The 17189-nt window shown below is 33.3% G+C and overlaps 1 protein-coding gene across 2 annotated transcripts in view; it reads right to left on the bottom strand.

The window, feature by feature from the left end:
* The window catches only part of LOC118203984 (protein singed-like), a 139210-nt gene that overhangs the window by 89230 nt on the left and 32791 nt on the right, over nucleotides 1–17189 (bottom strand). Inside the window, exons 1-2 of one of the 2 annotated variants that reach the window (XM_085810750.1) lie at nucleotides 16520–16654; nucleotides 1168–1596 (exon numbers count right to left, since the gene is read on the bottom strand). In XM_085810750.1, coding sequence (XP_085666876.1) covers nucleotides 1168–1569 — 402 coding nt within the window. In that variant the 5' untranslated portion in view covers nucleotides 1570–1596; nucleotides 16520–16654. Of the gene's footprint in view, nucleotides 1–1167; nucleotides 1597–16519; nucleotides 16655–17189 lie in introns of those variants that run through there. The other variant, XM_085810749.1, reaches the window with a different exon arrangement.

Here is a 17189-nt window from a genome sequence, read left to right as displayed (position 1 = left end):
CGGCCGAGCGGTAAAGTCGCTGAACCCTGGTAGTTCGGTCCGAGTTTCGAATCCGCGAACAGGCTGGCTGCATGGGCGTTTTCCACATGTGTAAAGTGTATACGAGCCAGTTACCCTTAGAAAGTCCTCAACGAAGGCATCCCTCAAGCAGATAGCCCTAGTGTGTTTTGCCATAATTAAATAAACCAAACCAAACTACAATTTCTCCCAGTCTGAAGTTATTATTATCAAACCTATAACTTTGAAAAATAAAACTAAGCTAAAACAATTTGATTTTATATTAGTGTTGTTCATATTTGAGGATCACTTATATTTAAGGAAGTTTTTTTATGTGTGGTCCTTGGGTGAGGTTTGGAAAAAAGATTCGGAGACAAATTAATTAAAATTCAGCCTTACGCATATATTTTTCCTTTTATGTAAGTCCAAATAGTATTTACTACTATAATGAAAGTAAGAAAATTTCATTTTTCCCGTTTATCATATTTTGTACCAAAAAGTATTCCGCAGTTAAAAAGTTCTTATGCTATACGAAAAACAAAACACTTTCTCGATATAAAATTAAGCAATAAAAGTTTTCTTCTCTCCCTAAACACACAACTTTTTCTACCAGTTTAACTAAAATAAAGCAATGAAGTTAATTTTTATTTATGTAGATCTTAAAAATAAAGCTTATGTCCCACATCAAGATTTCTCAAATCAATCTTTTTTGAAAGTCGTCTCATTTCAGCTTCTCGAGAAAAAGTAGGCAAGATAAGTTCTCACCTCAACCTTGGCCTCAAAAGTAGTCGAGTGATTAAGACCGCTGAACGCTAAAAGTTCGACCTGCTTTAGTTCGAACCCAGGAGAACGGCTTGTGTGTATGGCTGGTTTTCATCATTTCCCCTCGTGCAATGTGAATAAAAGCCAGTTTTCCCCAGAAAGTCTGAAGTAGGACTATCTGGGGTAACGTCCGCGAGAAATTTAGTTTTGTAGAGTTTCCTCACGTGTAACGTTAATACGTACAAATTTGCCTCAAAATGTCCTCCACGAAAACAATTCCCCACTTAGATAGATAGTCCTCGCGTGCTTTGCCACATTCATATAAATATAGAAAAGCCGGATATATAAAGTCGAATAACTGGAGCTCTGGTTTTGGTAACTGGAGCTTGATGAATTTTAGAAACTCACCTTTGCGGAGCATAAGAGTTTATCGTTGGCTGCTCCCAAGAAATATCCTCTGACTGCATTTCTAAGGGCCCAGCGCCCGGTTCCATCATTGGCCACAGCCACATAAAACTTAGCTCCTTCTGTTTTATCCTCACTCTCGCAAGTCACGTTGCCAAAGTGGTCGACACTCAGGTAGCGATCCAAGTGGCTTCTGAGACACACGGAATCATCGTCTCCAAACGGTTCCAGAGTCCAAAGTTGTTTCTTCTTCAGTCCAACTCCGTTTGCATTGACCTTGTAACCAAAAGTCTCAGCCGTCAGATAGCGGCACTGGGAATTCAAAAGGCCAACTGTCCAATGCTGACCCACAGGCTCGCTGTTGCCATTTGTCATGCCGTTCATATATCCGTTAGTTTCAGACATGATTGCGAGAAAGTTAGAATATTATTCCTGAAAAGAAATAAAACGGAATTAAGGCATTTCAAAATAATAAAATTTAAACAACGTAAACAGTTAGCAAATAAAGAAATCCAAAGTAAAAACTAGAACAATAAGAAGTAAAATTTATCGCCGGTTGCAGTTTCGTTGGAATTTAGTCTAGCTTTAATAAAGCATTGTTGTTACTGCTAACATCTGTAGAAGAAGCTATAGTGCTACGTGCGGAACTGGTAATATTCGAGTGAAGGTATTGATGAGAGGCTTAAGATAGATTGATCCCATTTCGAGAGGAAAAAAATAGAAGCTACGACATTTACCAACCTGTAGAGAAGGAAAATTTCAAAAGTTTCAAAGAAAGCCAAATTAAGAGACGGAAAATGATATTATTATACTCAGACTGCACAAAGTTATTCTAACGTTAACAGTAGTATACCTTAAATAAAAACTGCATATTACTCTCATACTCTCAGACTTATTATAATAATTCAGGCACAGTTCGAGGTATTGCAATTTAAGTTTCATTCACTGTACCAAAGTGAATGATGAAATAAAATTAATTATAAAATTTTTAGCTTACTCAGCGGGATCTAAAAGTCATTGCACAGTATATAAAGCATCTGAAAGGATAGCTAAATACTTTCTTCCCTTTAATGTCGAATTTAAACATTACTTGCAATTTCAAATAACGGAGAAATATAAACACTAATAGTTTTTCAAAGTAAGGTACACGATTTTACGAAAATATATTTTAAGAGGAGGCTTGAGTAATTATAAAATCAAACTTTGTATACAGCCTCCGTGAAGCAAATATCTACTTAGTTAAATTATTCTGAATGCTTCAAAAAGTTAAGGACAGCTACGTTCGACAAACATTTACGTAAAAATTTAAGTTATTTGAAAATGACCTGTTGGATTAAACTTCAACCGTCATTATTTATCGTAATTTCGCATCTTTCAACACTATTTAAATATGCATTTATTTACATAATACACATGTGACATACATACGTAACTTCTATAAATGATTTTTGAAAACGACTTTTATTTATATTTCTCTGAAAAATTAAATGACAATTAATTTAAGATTTACTAACAATAAAGATTAATTTAAATACTATCCTGTCTTCTCTTTGGATCACATTACATATATTAGCTCAGACCAGACAATTATGACAATTAAAGAACACGCAAGATAACATGTAACTGCAACTCATACCTTAAAAATGGTGCAAAAAGCTGCCTTGCTGTTCGCTGCTACATCAATCTGTGTGAGAAAAAGTTAAGTATCGTTCGTAGGCTGTATAAAGTCTTTGTTCAGTCACCTACATTTGTAACTCTCCTACGTAAATTATTCTTAAATATATGTTCAACTAACAGTATTTTGCTAAAAGCTACTTTCTAAATGTCTACAAGTTATTTTCCTGACAACAATCAGTTCATGCAATCATACACTAAAATGCAACAAACTTCTGGAAGGGAGGTTATAACTAAAAGCAGAATTTACAAAACAAAAGAAGTATCGATTACTTATAAAAAAATAGCATAGTTACAATAGTCTTCCATAAAGGAAAACATGTGCGTACGCCAGACGCTAAATTTTGTGGTAATTACATCGTTGCATTAAGCGCTTTGATATTAAGAGTTTTATATTTATATTTGAATATTTAAAGAGCAGGTGGCCTAATTATTACCTGTCCTTGACGATATAATCGACGCTTTAGTTTTGTTAATTCTCGCTTTAATTCAGACTCATTAAGTTTTGCTTTGGTTTAGTTTAGTTAATTTTGGAAAAGCATTCCATGACTATCTGCCTGAGAGAAGGGATGTCTTTGTGGGGGATTTTCTAAGAAAAGCTGGTTCGTATATATGTTACACGTGGGAAAACCGCGTAAATGCCTATGCAGTTAGCCGTACGCTGAGATTCGAACCCCGGACAGAACTACCAGTATTCAGCGACTTTACCGCTCGACAGCTGGTGGACCACCTAACTCATCAGTAGTGGTGAAGTAAAGTTTGTTAAACTGTAAGTTGACTACAAGTAAGGGCAGTAATTCGCAGGCATTTTTAGAAAGTAACTATTAGTGAAGTATCATTAATTGAACCGATTTTTAAAAATAAATTAGAAGTTAAACTTTTTATTGTAAATAGATCTGATGTTATGCAGATCGACATTCCTTTTAAAATTCTGAGAGTGCAGGTGGATAGTCCGCAGCAAATAAGAAGAGAAATTACATTAGCGTCATTTCAGGATTATATAAGAAATATTCAAGAGAAAAAAGTATTTAAGGAGCATCCGAATGATATCAGAAGAAAATAGCGGTATAAACAGTAAAGTCCGAGACCTCATTAAATACGTACGATTTTATCATCTATTTAATATCCGATATCGACGAATGTTTTTACGGTATAATCTACAGCTGACTAGAAGATACATCATTATTAATGTTATACGCTTTCGCCTTATTTATAAATAATTCAAAGAGCATTCGAATAATATTAGAATACACATAAATATAAATGTCCCAAATAGCGTCACATACACGTGATTTTAATATCCGCATGATATCCGAAACCATACTATATCGAGCAGAGTTTTAAACGGAAAATACTGCACCAGAATTGCTTCAGTCTCTTCTTTATTTGGAGATATTTTGGGTCAGGAACATCTGTTGATTTTATCGACTACTTAAATGTTACTGAACCGCAACCGATTGCTTAACACTAACGGATACGGGTCGAATGCTTCAAGTTTACTCGATTTTAAAGCTTTGAACTTCATTATAAATCAACATTTTACGTTTTAGTGTAAGAAATGCCAATTACGTACAATGCCTGTAGAAATTATATTAACATTCGTGAGGTGAAGCTAAAAATAGTTCGCTCTTTTTGTTTTTTTAACAGTTACAAGAAGTGTAAATTCGTAAGTTTCATAATAAACTCATAGAATCATTTAAAGGTCATTAACACGACAATAATCTGGACCAATGCAACACAAAAGTCATGATTAAATGTTTGGAGAATTTTTAGAACAGGATACATACGAATAATAAAGCAAACAGATATTTCATAACCGGCAAACACAAAACACAATGTAAGAAGTTTTTTTTTTTTTTTTTTTTACCTTTACGGTTTTGATGTTAGTGTTCCTAAAAATCAGTCAAATACTTTATATAAGGCTATATTTAATATTTGTGTAACACTATAGTCAATATTTGTGTAAAAGTTTATGAAGCATATTGTTTTAAATAGTTCTTTTTTATTCCAGATTTACCAGTATAATGTGAAAGAAAAATAAAATAAATAAAATAGATCTTTTTAAATCTCTAAGTTACTTACAGCGATAAACAATGCCTTGCTGTAACTGAATATACAAATTTAAGATATAATGATAGGAGAATTGCAACAGATTTCAAAATTCTCAATTGGCCATGCGGAGTAACTGATTAATGGTATGGTAACATAATGGAACAAAATGACAATAGACTGTGAATTTTTCTTATCACAAAAGGTGATTCTATTACCTATTCAAAGAAGAGTGTTATAATATACGCTAACTGAAAGCAATGCCCTTGGAAAATAAAATTTTTATATCAGAAGTGCTGTTTTACATATGCTATTTGAAATGTCTTTTTTAGTAATAGTAGTAGTATAAAAGTTAATTATATTTATTGAGAATAAGTGTATTGTATAAAGTCCTCTATGGGACATCCCTCCCCTGCTGTGTAGCACGTAATAAATAAATAAATAAGTAAGTACAATGCTTTTAGCACATTAAGTTATCTCCACTGATATGGCCCAACAGTGTCCGAGTGGCTAAGAAAGCCGAATGCTAGTAGTTCGACCTGGGCTGTGGGCAAACTCAGGCAAACGGGCTGGCTACATGATTGGTTTTCGCAATTTTTCCCCCTTTTAACGTCAAGTTTCCTTCAGAAAGTACTCCACGAATCTATCCCTCCTCTTAGGCAGATATCTCTGGTAGCTTTGACATTTTCAAATAACCTAATCTAATCTAACTTACTATATTGACAAAAAATGAAAACCAAAATAAAAAGAAAAATTTTACAACAAAAAAATTTCAAAAAAGAACAATACCCTCATTGTAATTCGAGCCACTGATTTTCCATTTGCTAGCTGGATGTGTTACCATTTACAACACGACAGCACACCCAAGGGAATGCTATAATGTCTTATCAAGGGGGAAAGAAGAAAGGCACGAGACCCAGTCAATCAGATGCAGTTGGCGAAGAATCATCGTTTAATATATTTTTAGTTCGGGCGCCATTTAAGAAACATTTTGGGCCAGGAAGTATGAGAAATCAATTGTCTCTTCTTCGGACTTAACCGCAAATCGTCTAGTTGCTAGTTGGGCATGCTACCATTTACACAAGGAAAGCAAACACGAGAGAATGCAATTATTACATATAAGTTACGCAATAAATCAGGCTAATAATACATGATTGAATACTACTAAGCTTCAGGGAATTAAAAAATCGAAGTACATTCTAAAATATTTAAATATATAAAGAGATGATAAAATTCGAGCCCATAACAAGATTTTTAAATATAGTATAAATGAATGATAAAATTTAAGTGCGCGCAGTTTTGAAAAATCAGTTGAGTTGACCCATTGTTTCAGAAATGATATTTAAATAAGTTTCAACTTATTTGAGACAAAATTTTGAACTAAGTATTTGCAAATTGTTTAAAATGCCTTGGCAGTTGTTTTATCTCATCAAATGGGTTTGAAAAATCTTATCCTCATTTCCGATCTGTTTAAATTTCAAACACAGTTCTAATTTACTGGATTCAAATATGCATCCTGTTCAGAAAACTGAGTTCATAAACTGAAAAGTTCTTGACTCAATCCAGAAATGAAGTTTACTGATAATCTTTACGCAAATCTGAATTAAACTGAATCTTTCAACGCTTTTGATTTTTGATGTTTATCTTTCGCTGTTTGGTTATATAACGGTAAAGCATCAATGACGGTAAAATGTACAATGCTTTTCATACCGCTTAAGGCATCGAAGGGCTGTCGCAAGTTTATCAAATTTAATGGCTGCGATGATATACTAAGGTAACATTCAAAACGCCCCATTTATGGCTGCATCAGACCACGAAATATTTCAGTGACTCATTTTCAGGTAAGAGAGCGTTCTTTTACAGCTATTTAAATATTTTATGAGGAAAGACTTAGATGAAGAACGCACTAAGATGTATTTCTAAAACGTTCTAATATTAGTAGCTTAAGAGTTCGTTTTGTTGTCATAAATGGTTGTAGAATATCATGACTGGCATACGAAAAAAGCAGAAACCATATTAAATTCTCATTATAGTTTTAACCCATATTATATCTTGCAATAAATGCATGGGAATGTATCTCATCATGGATATTTGGAAAAATAGAGTTCAGTGGGTTTGATAAAAAAAAAAAAAAAAAAAAAAAAAAAAAAAACTGAATCCAAAAATGCATCTCATACACATTATAGAGACTTTAGGCATTTCGAAATAGTAACATTAGAAACCTATGAACTCTTCAGGATTCGAACTTCGGATCTTTCAACTGCTAGTTGTACGTATTACCCTTTACACCTCGACAGCACGTACGAGGGAAGATGTTAGTTCCTTATAATCTTTCTCATAACTCAGAGGCATTCAAACATTGTCGCAGGAGAACTCATAAAATTATAATTCCTTTCTGTGGAATCACGACAGCTTCAGGAAAGCAAATATTTAAAAAAAAAGCATTTAAAATATAGCAGCCTTTCCTGGTGGAAACGCAAATAAACATCGCTTTTGTTCATCGCCTTTCCTCATTTCTGAGAAGATAACTTTCACAGAAAAGTGAAATCATTTGAATTGTGGCTAGTCGTCCTAGAATGGTTCACTGTATATCATTGTTGCGTACGTTTTGGGTGAAAAATGGAAAGAAAATCAATATTTCTTTACAATTTAATTCAGAAAAACTCATCGAGTTCATATTAGAAAGGACTGTCCCTAAGGCGACTATTCATTGTTCTAAATAATTTTGGTAGTCTGTGGAAGCTATCAGTTTAGAGAGATAATGCTCATTAATATTCTCAGAAATAGTTTAGTCAGTTTTAGAAATGATTTTTTACGACAGGTGGTTTTCGAAAGAGAGTTCTTTGCATTTTAATTCATATTTTAAAGAAATTTCATTATAGATTTTTTGCGACGCTACATTTTTAGAAAATATTTAAAAAGCATTGTATACACCTGAATACCACGAACACTCTATGAGAAAAATGAGAGGAAAAATCCTTATTTCTGTATAATTTACTCAGTTTAGGTAACAATAACAATAAAATATATTATTTAATTAATCATTTTAAATATTTAATTTTGCTTTGTATGTAGCATTCAAAACTTCCTTCAAACTGTAATTTGAACTTGGGAAACCCCTAGAATTAGTTGTATGGAACCCCAGAGTTCTACGAAGCAATGTTGGAAATTACCCCTAACTGAAACTTAAACATGTTCTAAAGGCATACATTTGTTTAATTGTGGGGAAAATCACAAAAATTAACACAAAGCTTATTATAGTGTAAAACTTTTAATATTTCGCGTACTTAATTTGTGCTTAAAAATGCAAACGTTCCTCACTGAAAGCTTGCTGTGCTTAATGTTCTAAAACTGAACTTAAGTAATTATCAAATAGTAGGAAAACTTTAGTAAATAAACTCACAAAGGAGCATTTCCAAGTGCCCTAAGAATGTTCCTTAATGGCCATCTTATTTATCTGCGAGTTGATGATTACTTGTGTGAGAAAAAACAAATTATTGATATACAATTAAACAATAATTCAAATAAATTTATTGGTGATTGTGAAGGTGGTTGCTCATGGTGGATTATGAATTGAAAGTCATCAGCGTCATAATGTACGATAACATATCAAGAAATGAGTCCACAGATTGTTAAACACGAAACTATCATTCGAATGTCTTACCCTTTGCTAAATGGTAACACTATTAAAAAGTGATTCTATGGATCGTTAAGCATCGTGAAATGTAAGACCTTTAATTTATTTATTATGGTAAAATTATTCCGAGTCTCCCTTTTATCAAGTTTTCATAAATTCATCCTTTTAACCATAATTTCATAAATTTATTCATTAATTCAGCATTTTAACCATTTCATATACAAAATCCAAAAATACTGCCGTGACGACCACTTTCTGACCATTTCTGAAAGCGGCCAGTATGTCTATGAACTTAAAGTTTGCACTGTATCTTACTACTTTAAGACGACCAATACAGCTTCTTAAAAAGTTATAGATTGTTAAACACGAAAAAAAAAAAAAAAAAAAAAGATCAATCGAATGTCTTACTTTTTGCTAAATAATAACACTAAAAGAAGTGGTTCCCTAGACCGTTAAATATCGCGAAATGTAAAGCCTTTAATTAATTGTGGAAGATTAATTGAAGATCCTTTTTTCACGCAATGGCAAAACTTGCGAAATCGCATGGATGATTTGAAGCATAATAATGCATCGTAACATTACGTAACGTAACAATCTGAAAATTTCGAAGATTCCTCTAAATACGAAACCGGTTCACAATGATGAGCTTCATAAAAATGTCAGAACTTTTATGCAAACTGACTGCTGTTCGAAAAGACAGAAACCTCCATAAGATATCCAGGAATAAATGTGCCCGCTCTTTTATGAAAATCAGTTTCTAACTTGTAAAAGCAACCTCCATAAAGGTTCAGGCACCTTTATGATGGAACACTACGAGGCAAGTAAGGTTTTTAGTTTGTTAGTCTAATTATCAAAGCAAAACACAATTCTACTTTTAAGGTGGTGCCAGAGTATAAATAAGCCCATACCTTTTATAAAAGCTTTTTTTTTTTTTTTTTTTTTTTTTTTTTCAGATTACAAACTGATCTTTATAAAGGTGCGGAAACTTTCATGGAGGAACACATTTATGGAGGTTCTCGACTTGTCTAAAGTTGCTGGCACACTTGTACGGGCGTCACTTAAGAGTTCCATGAAAATTAAACCGAAACACACCGATGAACATCTAGGTCATTGGTCATCGGCATTAGTTCTAGTTAATTTCATACGGGGACATCACTTTCCAAGGAATGTACGAGTAGATGATAAATACAACGTAGCTTAGCATAACCGTACAACAACCTAGCAAAAACGTAGCAAAGATTCCGTTAACGTGACGAATGTCAAATACTGTGATCTGTCCTCTTAAATTGGAAGTTTAAATAACTTTACCCCTAGTGGCATGCAATCAGTGAACTAGAGGACTCGACTAATTCACTAGCATTTTATGTATTATTACTTTGAAGTATGTTTTTAACCATTTTGTTTCTTTCGAAATAGCGCGCCATTCAAGTGTAATCTCTTTCCCAGAAATGAGAGGTGCTTGTGTCTCGCTGGCTCTATGCGAGGAATGATTACCCGGCTTTCACCTGTTAACTGTCCTAAATATACTGTTATAGTCTGTTACATTAAAACTGGTACTTCAAGGCCGTTGCCAAATCCCCCATTTGCGATTGTGACTCGTGTCGTCATCACTGCACAGCATTTATTTTCTACACGCGATTTGAGAACGTAGTTCAAGTTATAATTCATAAAGCATACTTTTCACAAAGCGAAACACGCTAAACGGAAGGGAAATGGGGAAGAGGAATTAAGCGAGTCGATCTTTTTTCTGTAGCTGTTGTTTCCGCGGTTGCAAGTCAAATCAGCGGCGGGAAAAAACTTAGAAGTTCCTATTTTAAAGTAACAGACTATAACTTCTGGCGGTAGGAGGCATTTCTTTCGCTTCTTATAAGCGAATTTAATCTAAACTTTAGAGCTACATATGGTTGGTCTTCATGAAAGTGTTCTTATGGTACGTGAAATAATGCGAAACAAAATATATTGATGCAGTAATTTCAAGTTTATATTACAGAAAGAGAAATGCTACGAAAAGCCAGTCTGACACAAGAACACATTACGGAGCATGCGCAAGCAACCTCTATGATGTCATGTTATGCTGGCCGTGTCTCAATACAGTCTCAATCGTTTGTCTATCTTATTTTTTCACCTTTTTTTTGGGGGGGGGCGGCTGATATATTTTTAACACACACACGAACAATGGTGAAAATTTGATTTTTTCTGACATTCATCAGATTTTAAAAAATTACTTATTTATTATCGTAAAATCATTCTGGCCCCCCACTCTTTATCGAGTTTTCATAAATTGATCACATCCTATTAACCATCACTGTACTCATTAGTCTTCATATACAAAATACAAAAGTCCTGTCATGACGACCACCTCCTTAAGATAACCACTTCTTAAAATATTATTTCTGTAAACTTAAGCTCTAGAACTGAATTTAACTTCTTTAAGACAGCCACCAACACTGTCCCGTGCGCAATCCTCTTAGAGAGGCTGATCCTCATACCTGGTCATCTTCGATAAAAACCACAGCACGCCACTGTTTCCGGAGTATTATGCAAACATACAGGTGCATTTTTTTTTTTTTTTTTTTTTTTGTGTGTGTGTGTGTGTGTGTTCTCCCTTAACAAACAGCGATAAAGTAATGGCCAATTTGTTTGAGTGCTTACCTTTCCTTTCACGAAATTCTTTTTGCCTAAAGAAACTGCTTTCATTTGCAGACAAGAAACCGAAGTTTTAAAAAGTTACTTCCTTCCTCGGCGTTGGCGCGAACTACCTCCACACTGGGTGTGAGATTAATGGAACGAGAATAGGCAGAAGCAGTGATTTGTGTCATGTCTTTGTTCTTTCTCGCTTTACTTCCTGATACGTAAAATGTCTGATGTGCTTTAGTTAGATTATAATGGGAAAAGTAGTAAGGTTATTCATAATTTACGGCATATTGTTCTAGGTATCAAAAATGGAAGATTTTTTTTTTCTGAAAAACAGAGACTACTAAATGGAATTACAAAACATTATTACGGAATGATAAAAAAATTTATAATATGATATTGCATATCAGACTGCGTCACGCGAGACACATATAATAAACTTAACATGGTTAATGTTTTTCCTTTTATTCTGGAAAATTTACATAAATAAACAGCAACTAAAATTCCCCCCCCCGAAAAAAAATAAAGCATATATTTTTACAGTATATTTGATTGTTGTGCCTGTTTGAGAACTAAATTATACAGCACTTGTTAACTAAATTATATGCTGTCTTTTATTTATTTTTTTATTAACATCTCAAAAGGTGTCAATATTTTCACTTAGTGACCTTTGTTAGACTCAAATGATCCGAAACACGAAAAGAAACTGTTGCCAATCGATAAAGCCGAAGAACTTTGATTTACCTTCCATATGACAAAAATGCGCTGCCCATCAGTTTAACAGATTTAACCATTTAAAAATATTTTATAATTTAATTTTATAGTTAATCATTTAAAATTACACACAACAATATTTTGAAAATAGACATGTTCTGAATAACTAATGCATAATAAGTAAAATAAGTTTGCAGCATCATAAAATGCGTCCGGCCCACCAGCGGCCGAGCGGTAAAGTCACTGAGCATAATTAAATAAATAAATAAAATATGTCCAACTCTTCCGAAAATAAAATTTAAGGTATTATTTAAATTTTGAAATAGTGTACAGTTCCAGTCGCCTTTATGTAAAACATTTTTTCAAGTTTCATTTAAGCAGCAATAAGTTTTTTAATATTTTGATAATTTTCTGTTTACACCATTTTACGTTCAAAAAGGAAATGCAGAAACAAGCGTAGGGTCTTTTAAAATCGAAAATATGACCCTTATAAACCTAGTAGTAAACAAGATGTAGCTTGGTACAGTTCTGAAACATACTAAGACGAGATTTACTTTCTGATAAAACCACCGAAAGCTGAAAATATCGAAAATCGAAAATGACTCAGATTTACTTTCCGCCTACTGAATATTATGGTGTATCCTACCTTAAAACACGTTCAAAATGCTTTAAAATATTTTTAAAGCTTGCAACATTCAAGAATTTTCAAATATATACGAGTAACGAACAAACAATGAAACAAAATAAAATCTGAAAGTTTTCAGACTTTACATTACGCCCACAGCGGCGTTTTTTTTTTAACGTTTTTTGTGCTACCTTTATTTATTAAATATCATGTTCTTCGCACTTAAGCCATAAAATTCAATTCAACAACAATATCGCAAAATAATTTTAAAATGAGCATATATTTAGAATTTCCGATACACAGTCTCGCGCACTGAAGATAATTCCCCCCCCCCCGTACAGTATTACCATTGTTCGCTTTGAAATCATTGAGGTTGTTAATCAAAAATTCGTTAACGTGTGGCAAAATATGAAATCGATAATAAAACAAATTCCAAATTCGGGCTTCCAGATGCCCATATTCGGTAGAAGATTACGTTATTCAAAATTTGATGGCTCTAGGTACCGTTGTTTTATCACATATATACATTTATGCAAATATGCATGAAATCGATTGCTATTGCTTAAAAAATAATCTCATAAACCTAACAATCATGGAATTTGCAATAATTTCTAGAATATAAATGTTATAAAATGGTTTCTGGCAGTATATCTGGAACATTCTGCATAAATATTTCGTTTTTAAAAATTACCAGAAAACCGTTTCTGCAAAATATATAGCTGAAACATACAGAACGTAAATAAAAGCAAAATTCGGGGAACAATGCCCCGCTAACACGGTTTTACATCCTACGTCTGGAATACAATGAGTGGGAAACTGTTGCCACCACAAACAACAAAAAAATAAAAGCCGAAACACTGCATATTATTGTCTTTATATTTTCAACAACGCACGTGTTGTTCTAAATGCACATAACAGGAAATTGCTATTTGTGATGACTAATTACAAAGCAATTAAAGAATCTTACTTTTCCAACAAGTTATCTTAACCAGGATTTCACGTCAGTAAAATGATGTGTGTCATATTTTGTATAAATAATTAAAACATGTTATTGTAATAGTCGTGATTCTGGGATAGCTTGAAGAATTAAAATATCCAAGAACACAATTTACGCTATCATATTTATACAATCATTTTGAAGCTGGCTAATAACACATGCTAGGCTATCTCCTAATCATTTCTATTGTGTTTCTAGTAACAGAAAAGAAATAATAAAAGCACATAAATAAGTATAACAGAACTAATTATTGCTTTCGAACGGAATTTGAGCTGATAGTATAATGAATGAATTCATCGGGTAAGAAAAGATTCAAATGATTACGAACAGCAAGTCTAATGAACCAAATACTTCGGGTAAATCTAAGGGGAACAGATACGATGAGAAAAGATTTCTAATGTGTTCTCTTCAGCTGTATGTAATACCGTATGCCAATACGAATCTTCGTTGAATAGCCGTAGCTTTTGTTGTTAAACGTTTTATTAATCTATCATTCATTAAAACCCAACAAGCAACCATTAAAGAACAACAGTACATTATTGTACAGTATATGATACGATACAATAATGTGCTGTTGTTCTTTCTAATTCTCCTGTTCTGAACTTAATTCAAATCAGGTTCACAAACTCATAGCTGCCAAGAAATAAAGGGCAGCGCCTATCAATGGCCAGTTCTTTGGGCACTTTGCAGGTAACATTACGAGTTTGCCCAATAATATCTCAATTTTAATATGGAAGATCTCGGAGGAAGAATTCAAATGTCTGCTGTACCATGCAACGCTTAAACAGAGCTTTCAATTCGACGTTACTTGAAATGCGCCATGCTCCAAAAAACCTTTATAAAAGCCTATTCCTTCTCCATGATTCGAGCCTCGATGGCACGAGCAAACATCGAACTCTCTAAAGCATACTCTTTTTGAGCCATTTTGATGCGCTTGCGTTACAATAAAAAAGTGTTACTTTAAAAAATATAATAATAATACAGAAGTCGGACTACGAAATGCATTTTCAATAATTGGTATTTTACTTTTTAAAATTACATTACGGGCATAATAATTTTAAGTAATCAGAAAAATAAAACAAAACAAATCAAAAATCAGAAGTACTCCATAACCTTTGGAATATTTTTGCACTAATAGTTTAACAAATAAAAGAATACTTTTAATGCCGTAAACTATGTAACTTGGCCGCAAAATAAATGTTTCTTGTTAGCAGCATATGTGCTGCTTTAAATTATTTTATTTATAGCTCAAATAAAAAATAGTTAATTAAAAAAAGAATCATTTCTGTGGTAAAAAAAGAATAGAAATAGATTCTATAATCAGCACTGCCATATGAATACATTCAATTCTATTCAGAGAACTTTATCGTAAAATTTGCGTGCACCATTTCTACGTGATAGTAAGTTCTACCACAGAACAAAGCCCTTACTATGGGCAACAGCATGAAACACTTAGGGAAAACAAGTGCAACAAGCATTTGTTTTTTCTTATATTTCCTCTAAGGGTTTAAAAATATGTTTAAGGTTTAAAGAATAGACAATAGATATTACGGAAAATTATAGGTTACAGACCACTAATTTGTTCCTTATTGCTGTATTTAGTGAAAAGGAGGAAATCCAAGCAAACGCTGCAATTTGCAAAGAACGTTAGCGTTCTTCTCCATTTGACGCATATTTATCGCTAGATAAAACAATCAGAACAGATTATAAACAGTGTTCACTTCTGTTACAAGACTCCTCGATATAGCGTTGTTTCGGATATTACGTAGGAGTTTCTCAAAACAGAGAAAGTATAACGCGTTCAGGGAGGGGTATATTCAAGCGTTAGAACACTTTTTTCCCGAAGAATGCTGTCTCGAAGTAATTCGCTAAGTTCTCCACAGTTTGATTATTTAAAAATAAATCTTGGGCTGCATCAACTGCAAAACTATCCTTAGTCAAAAATTTTACCAAAAATAAAAGGATAAAAAAATCATAATTAAAATTTCAGAAATACTTTTAAATAATTTTATGAAGCATAAGAAGCCTATTTACCATATTACTTCGAATTTAAGCCGCATTATTTATTGAAATTTTTAAGATGTAAAAGTCGCCGCCCAGGCAGAGGAGTGGTTAGGGAAGCGCGACTGCGATACCGAAGGGATAGGGCTCGAATCCCGAAGAAGGCATGGATGTAAAAATTACCTGTCCCTTCATAGGAGGCAATAGTGTGGCCCACCTGTTGGGCGCCCCCATAATAGAGGGACCGTTAATTATGGCTTTAGAAGTGGCCGATGCCGATATAGGCAAGTGTCCGCCATTAGAAAAAAAAAATGTAAAAGTTGGGTGCTGCTATTTTATTAACTGCACTGATCATAAATTTATAAGTTTGATACATTCTAAACTAAATATTTTTAAAATTTACACCAATTAAATAAAAGCGTAAAATTAAAAAGTAAAAGACTCGAATTATTAAAAGGTTGTGTTCATTTAAATTATTATCATTCATGCTTTGGAAATTTAAATCGCTCAATTTGTTACTAGCAGATTGATTAAATTTGAAAAATAATTTTAAATTCTTAAGAAAAACTCAATAAAAGATGGCTATGTGTAAGGGCGCATGAAGAAAATACCTAAGTCCTTTAATTTTGAACTTTAGCAGTACAGTACTTTTAAATCGCTAAGATTTTTTTATCATCAACATACCTATAAATTTGATAAATAAGTTAAAGGTTTTATGCTTTGCTCTTTGGAACAAACACTTTGAGAAACCGCTATGCGCGAGGACGCATGGAGGATAAATTTAAATGCCAGGCATCTACAGATTTTATTTTAGCAGGATATGGTTTTATATATTAAGTGAAAACTGTAATTTTAATTTAACTAATCGTAACTACCGAAATGTGAAACGACTCTGTATTTATCGAACACTTCGGCGCAGAAATGAGGCGACAGGCTTCAAACTCACGTTCGAGGATAAACTGTATTAACATGATATTCATAAATTTAAAATTAAATCATCTATAAATGGTTAGAGTCTACTTACTTTTGAAAACGCTACACCAGCGACTTCAGTTTAATGGAATATACTACAATGATTTGCTACATCAAAATATTTGCTGAAGACCACAATCTACAACATCACTCGTTGAAAGACAATTTTAAAATATACCGACTATCGAAAAGGTTTACGCTTTATCTCCAGGTCATTACCATGGCTCAGAACAAGTACTAAAACGTCTGACGAATGTAACTCAACGAAAACAATAAAAAAAAAAAAAGAAAACACGATGATAGCGAGGGTGAAAAAAGACATTGGTCAGTCGCTTCCACAGAGAAGCCAGCAAAAAAAAAAAAAAAAAAAAAAAAAAAAAAGAGTTATCCCCTGCTCTAGTATTGTTATTAAAGCAGGATGTTAACACACGAAGGAGTAAGGTGTATCCTCTGCTGGTTATTATTTCTATTGTGATGAGTTTTTTCTTTTTGATTCTTTTTTGGCGGTGACGAGTCTTGGAAAGTGTTCTGTCACCCTGCGTGTCGTTCATGCTTTGGACACACGCACAATAGAGCCTACTTTTAGAGGGCGGGTTCCTCTCGGTCACGGATAGCCGTGGTGGTTGGTAAAGGGTCACTCAGAGGGGTACGTAGAAAAATGAGAATGGGATTTTGGAATTTATGCAGGAAAGCAGATAATTCCTGAACATACATTCTGTCCA

The sequence above is a fragment of the Stegodyphus dumicola genome, chromosome 2 (genome assembly GCF_044657685.1).
Source record: "Stegodyphus dumicola isolate Sdum_Otavi_A_Nest chromosome 2, ASM4465768v1".
Classification (NCBI taxonomy): Eukaryota; Metazoa; Arthropoda; class Arachnida; order Araneae; family Eresidae; genus Stegodyphus; species Stegodyphus dumicola.
The sequence above is the reverse complement of the archived record's forward strand: the minus strand, read 5'-3'. Positions and strand labels throughout refer to the sequence as shown.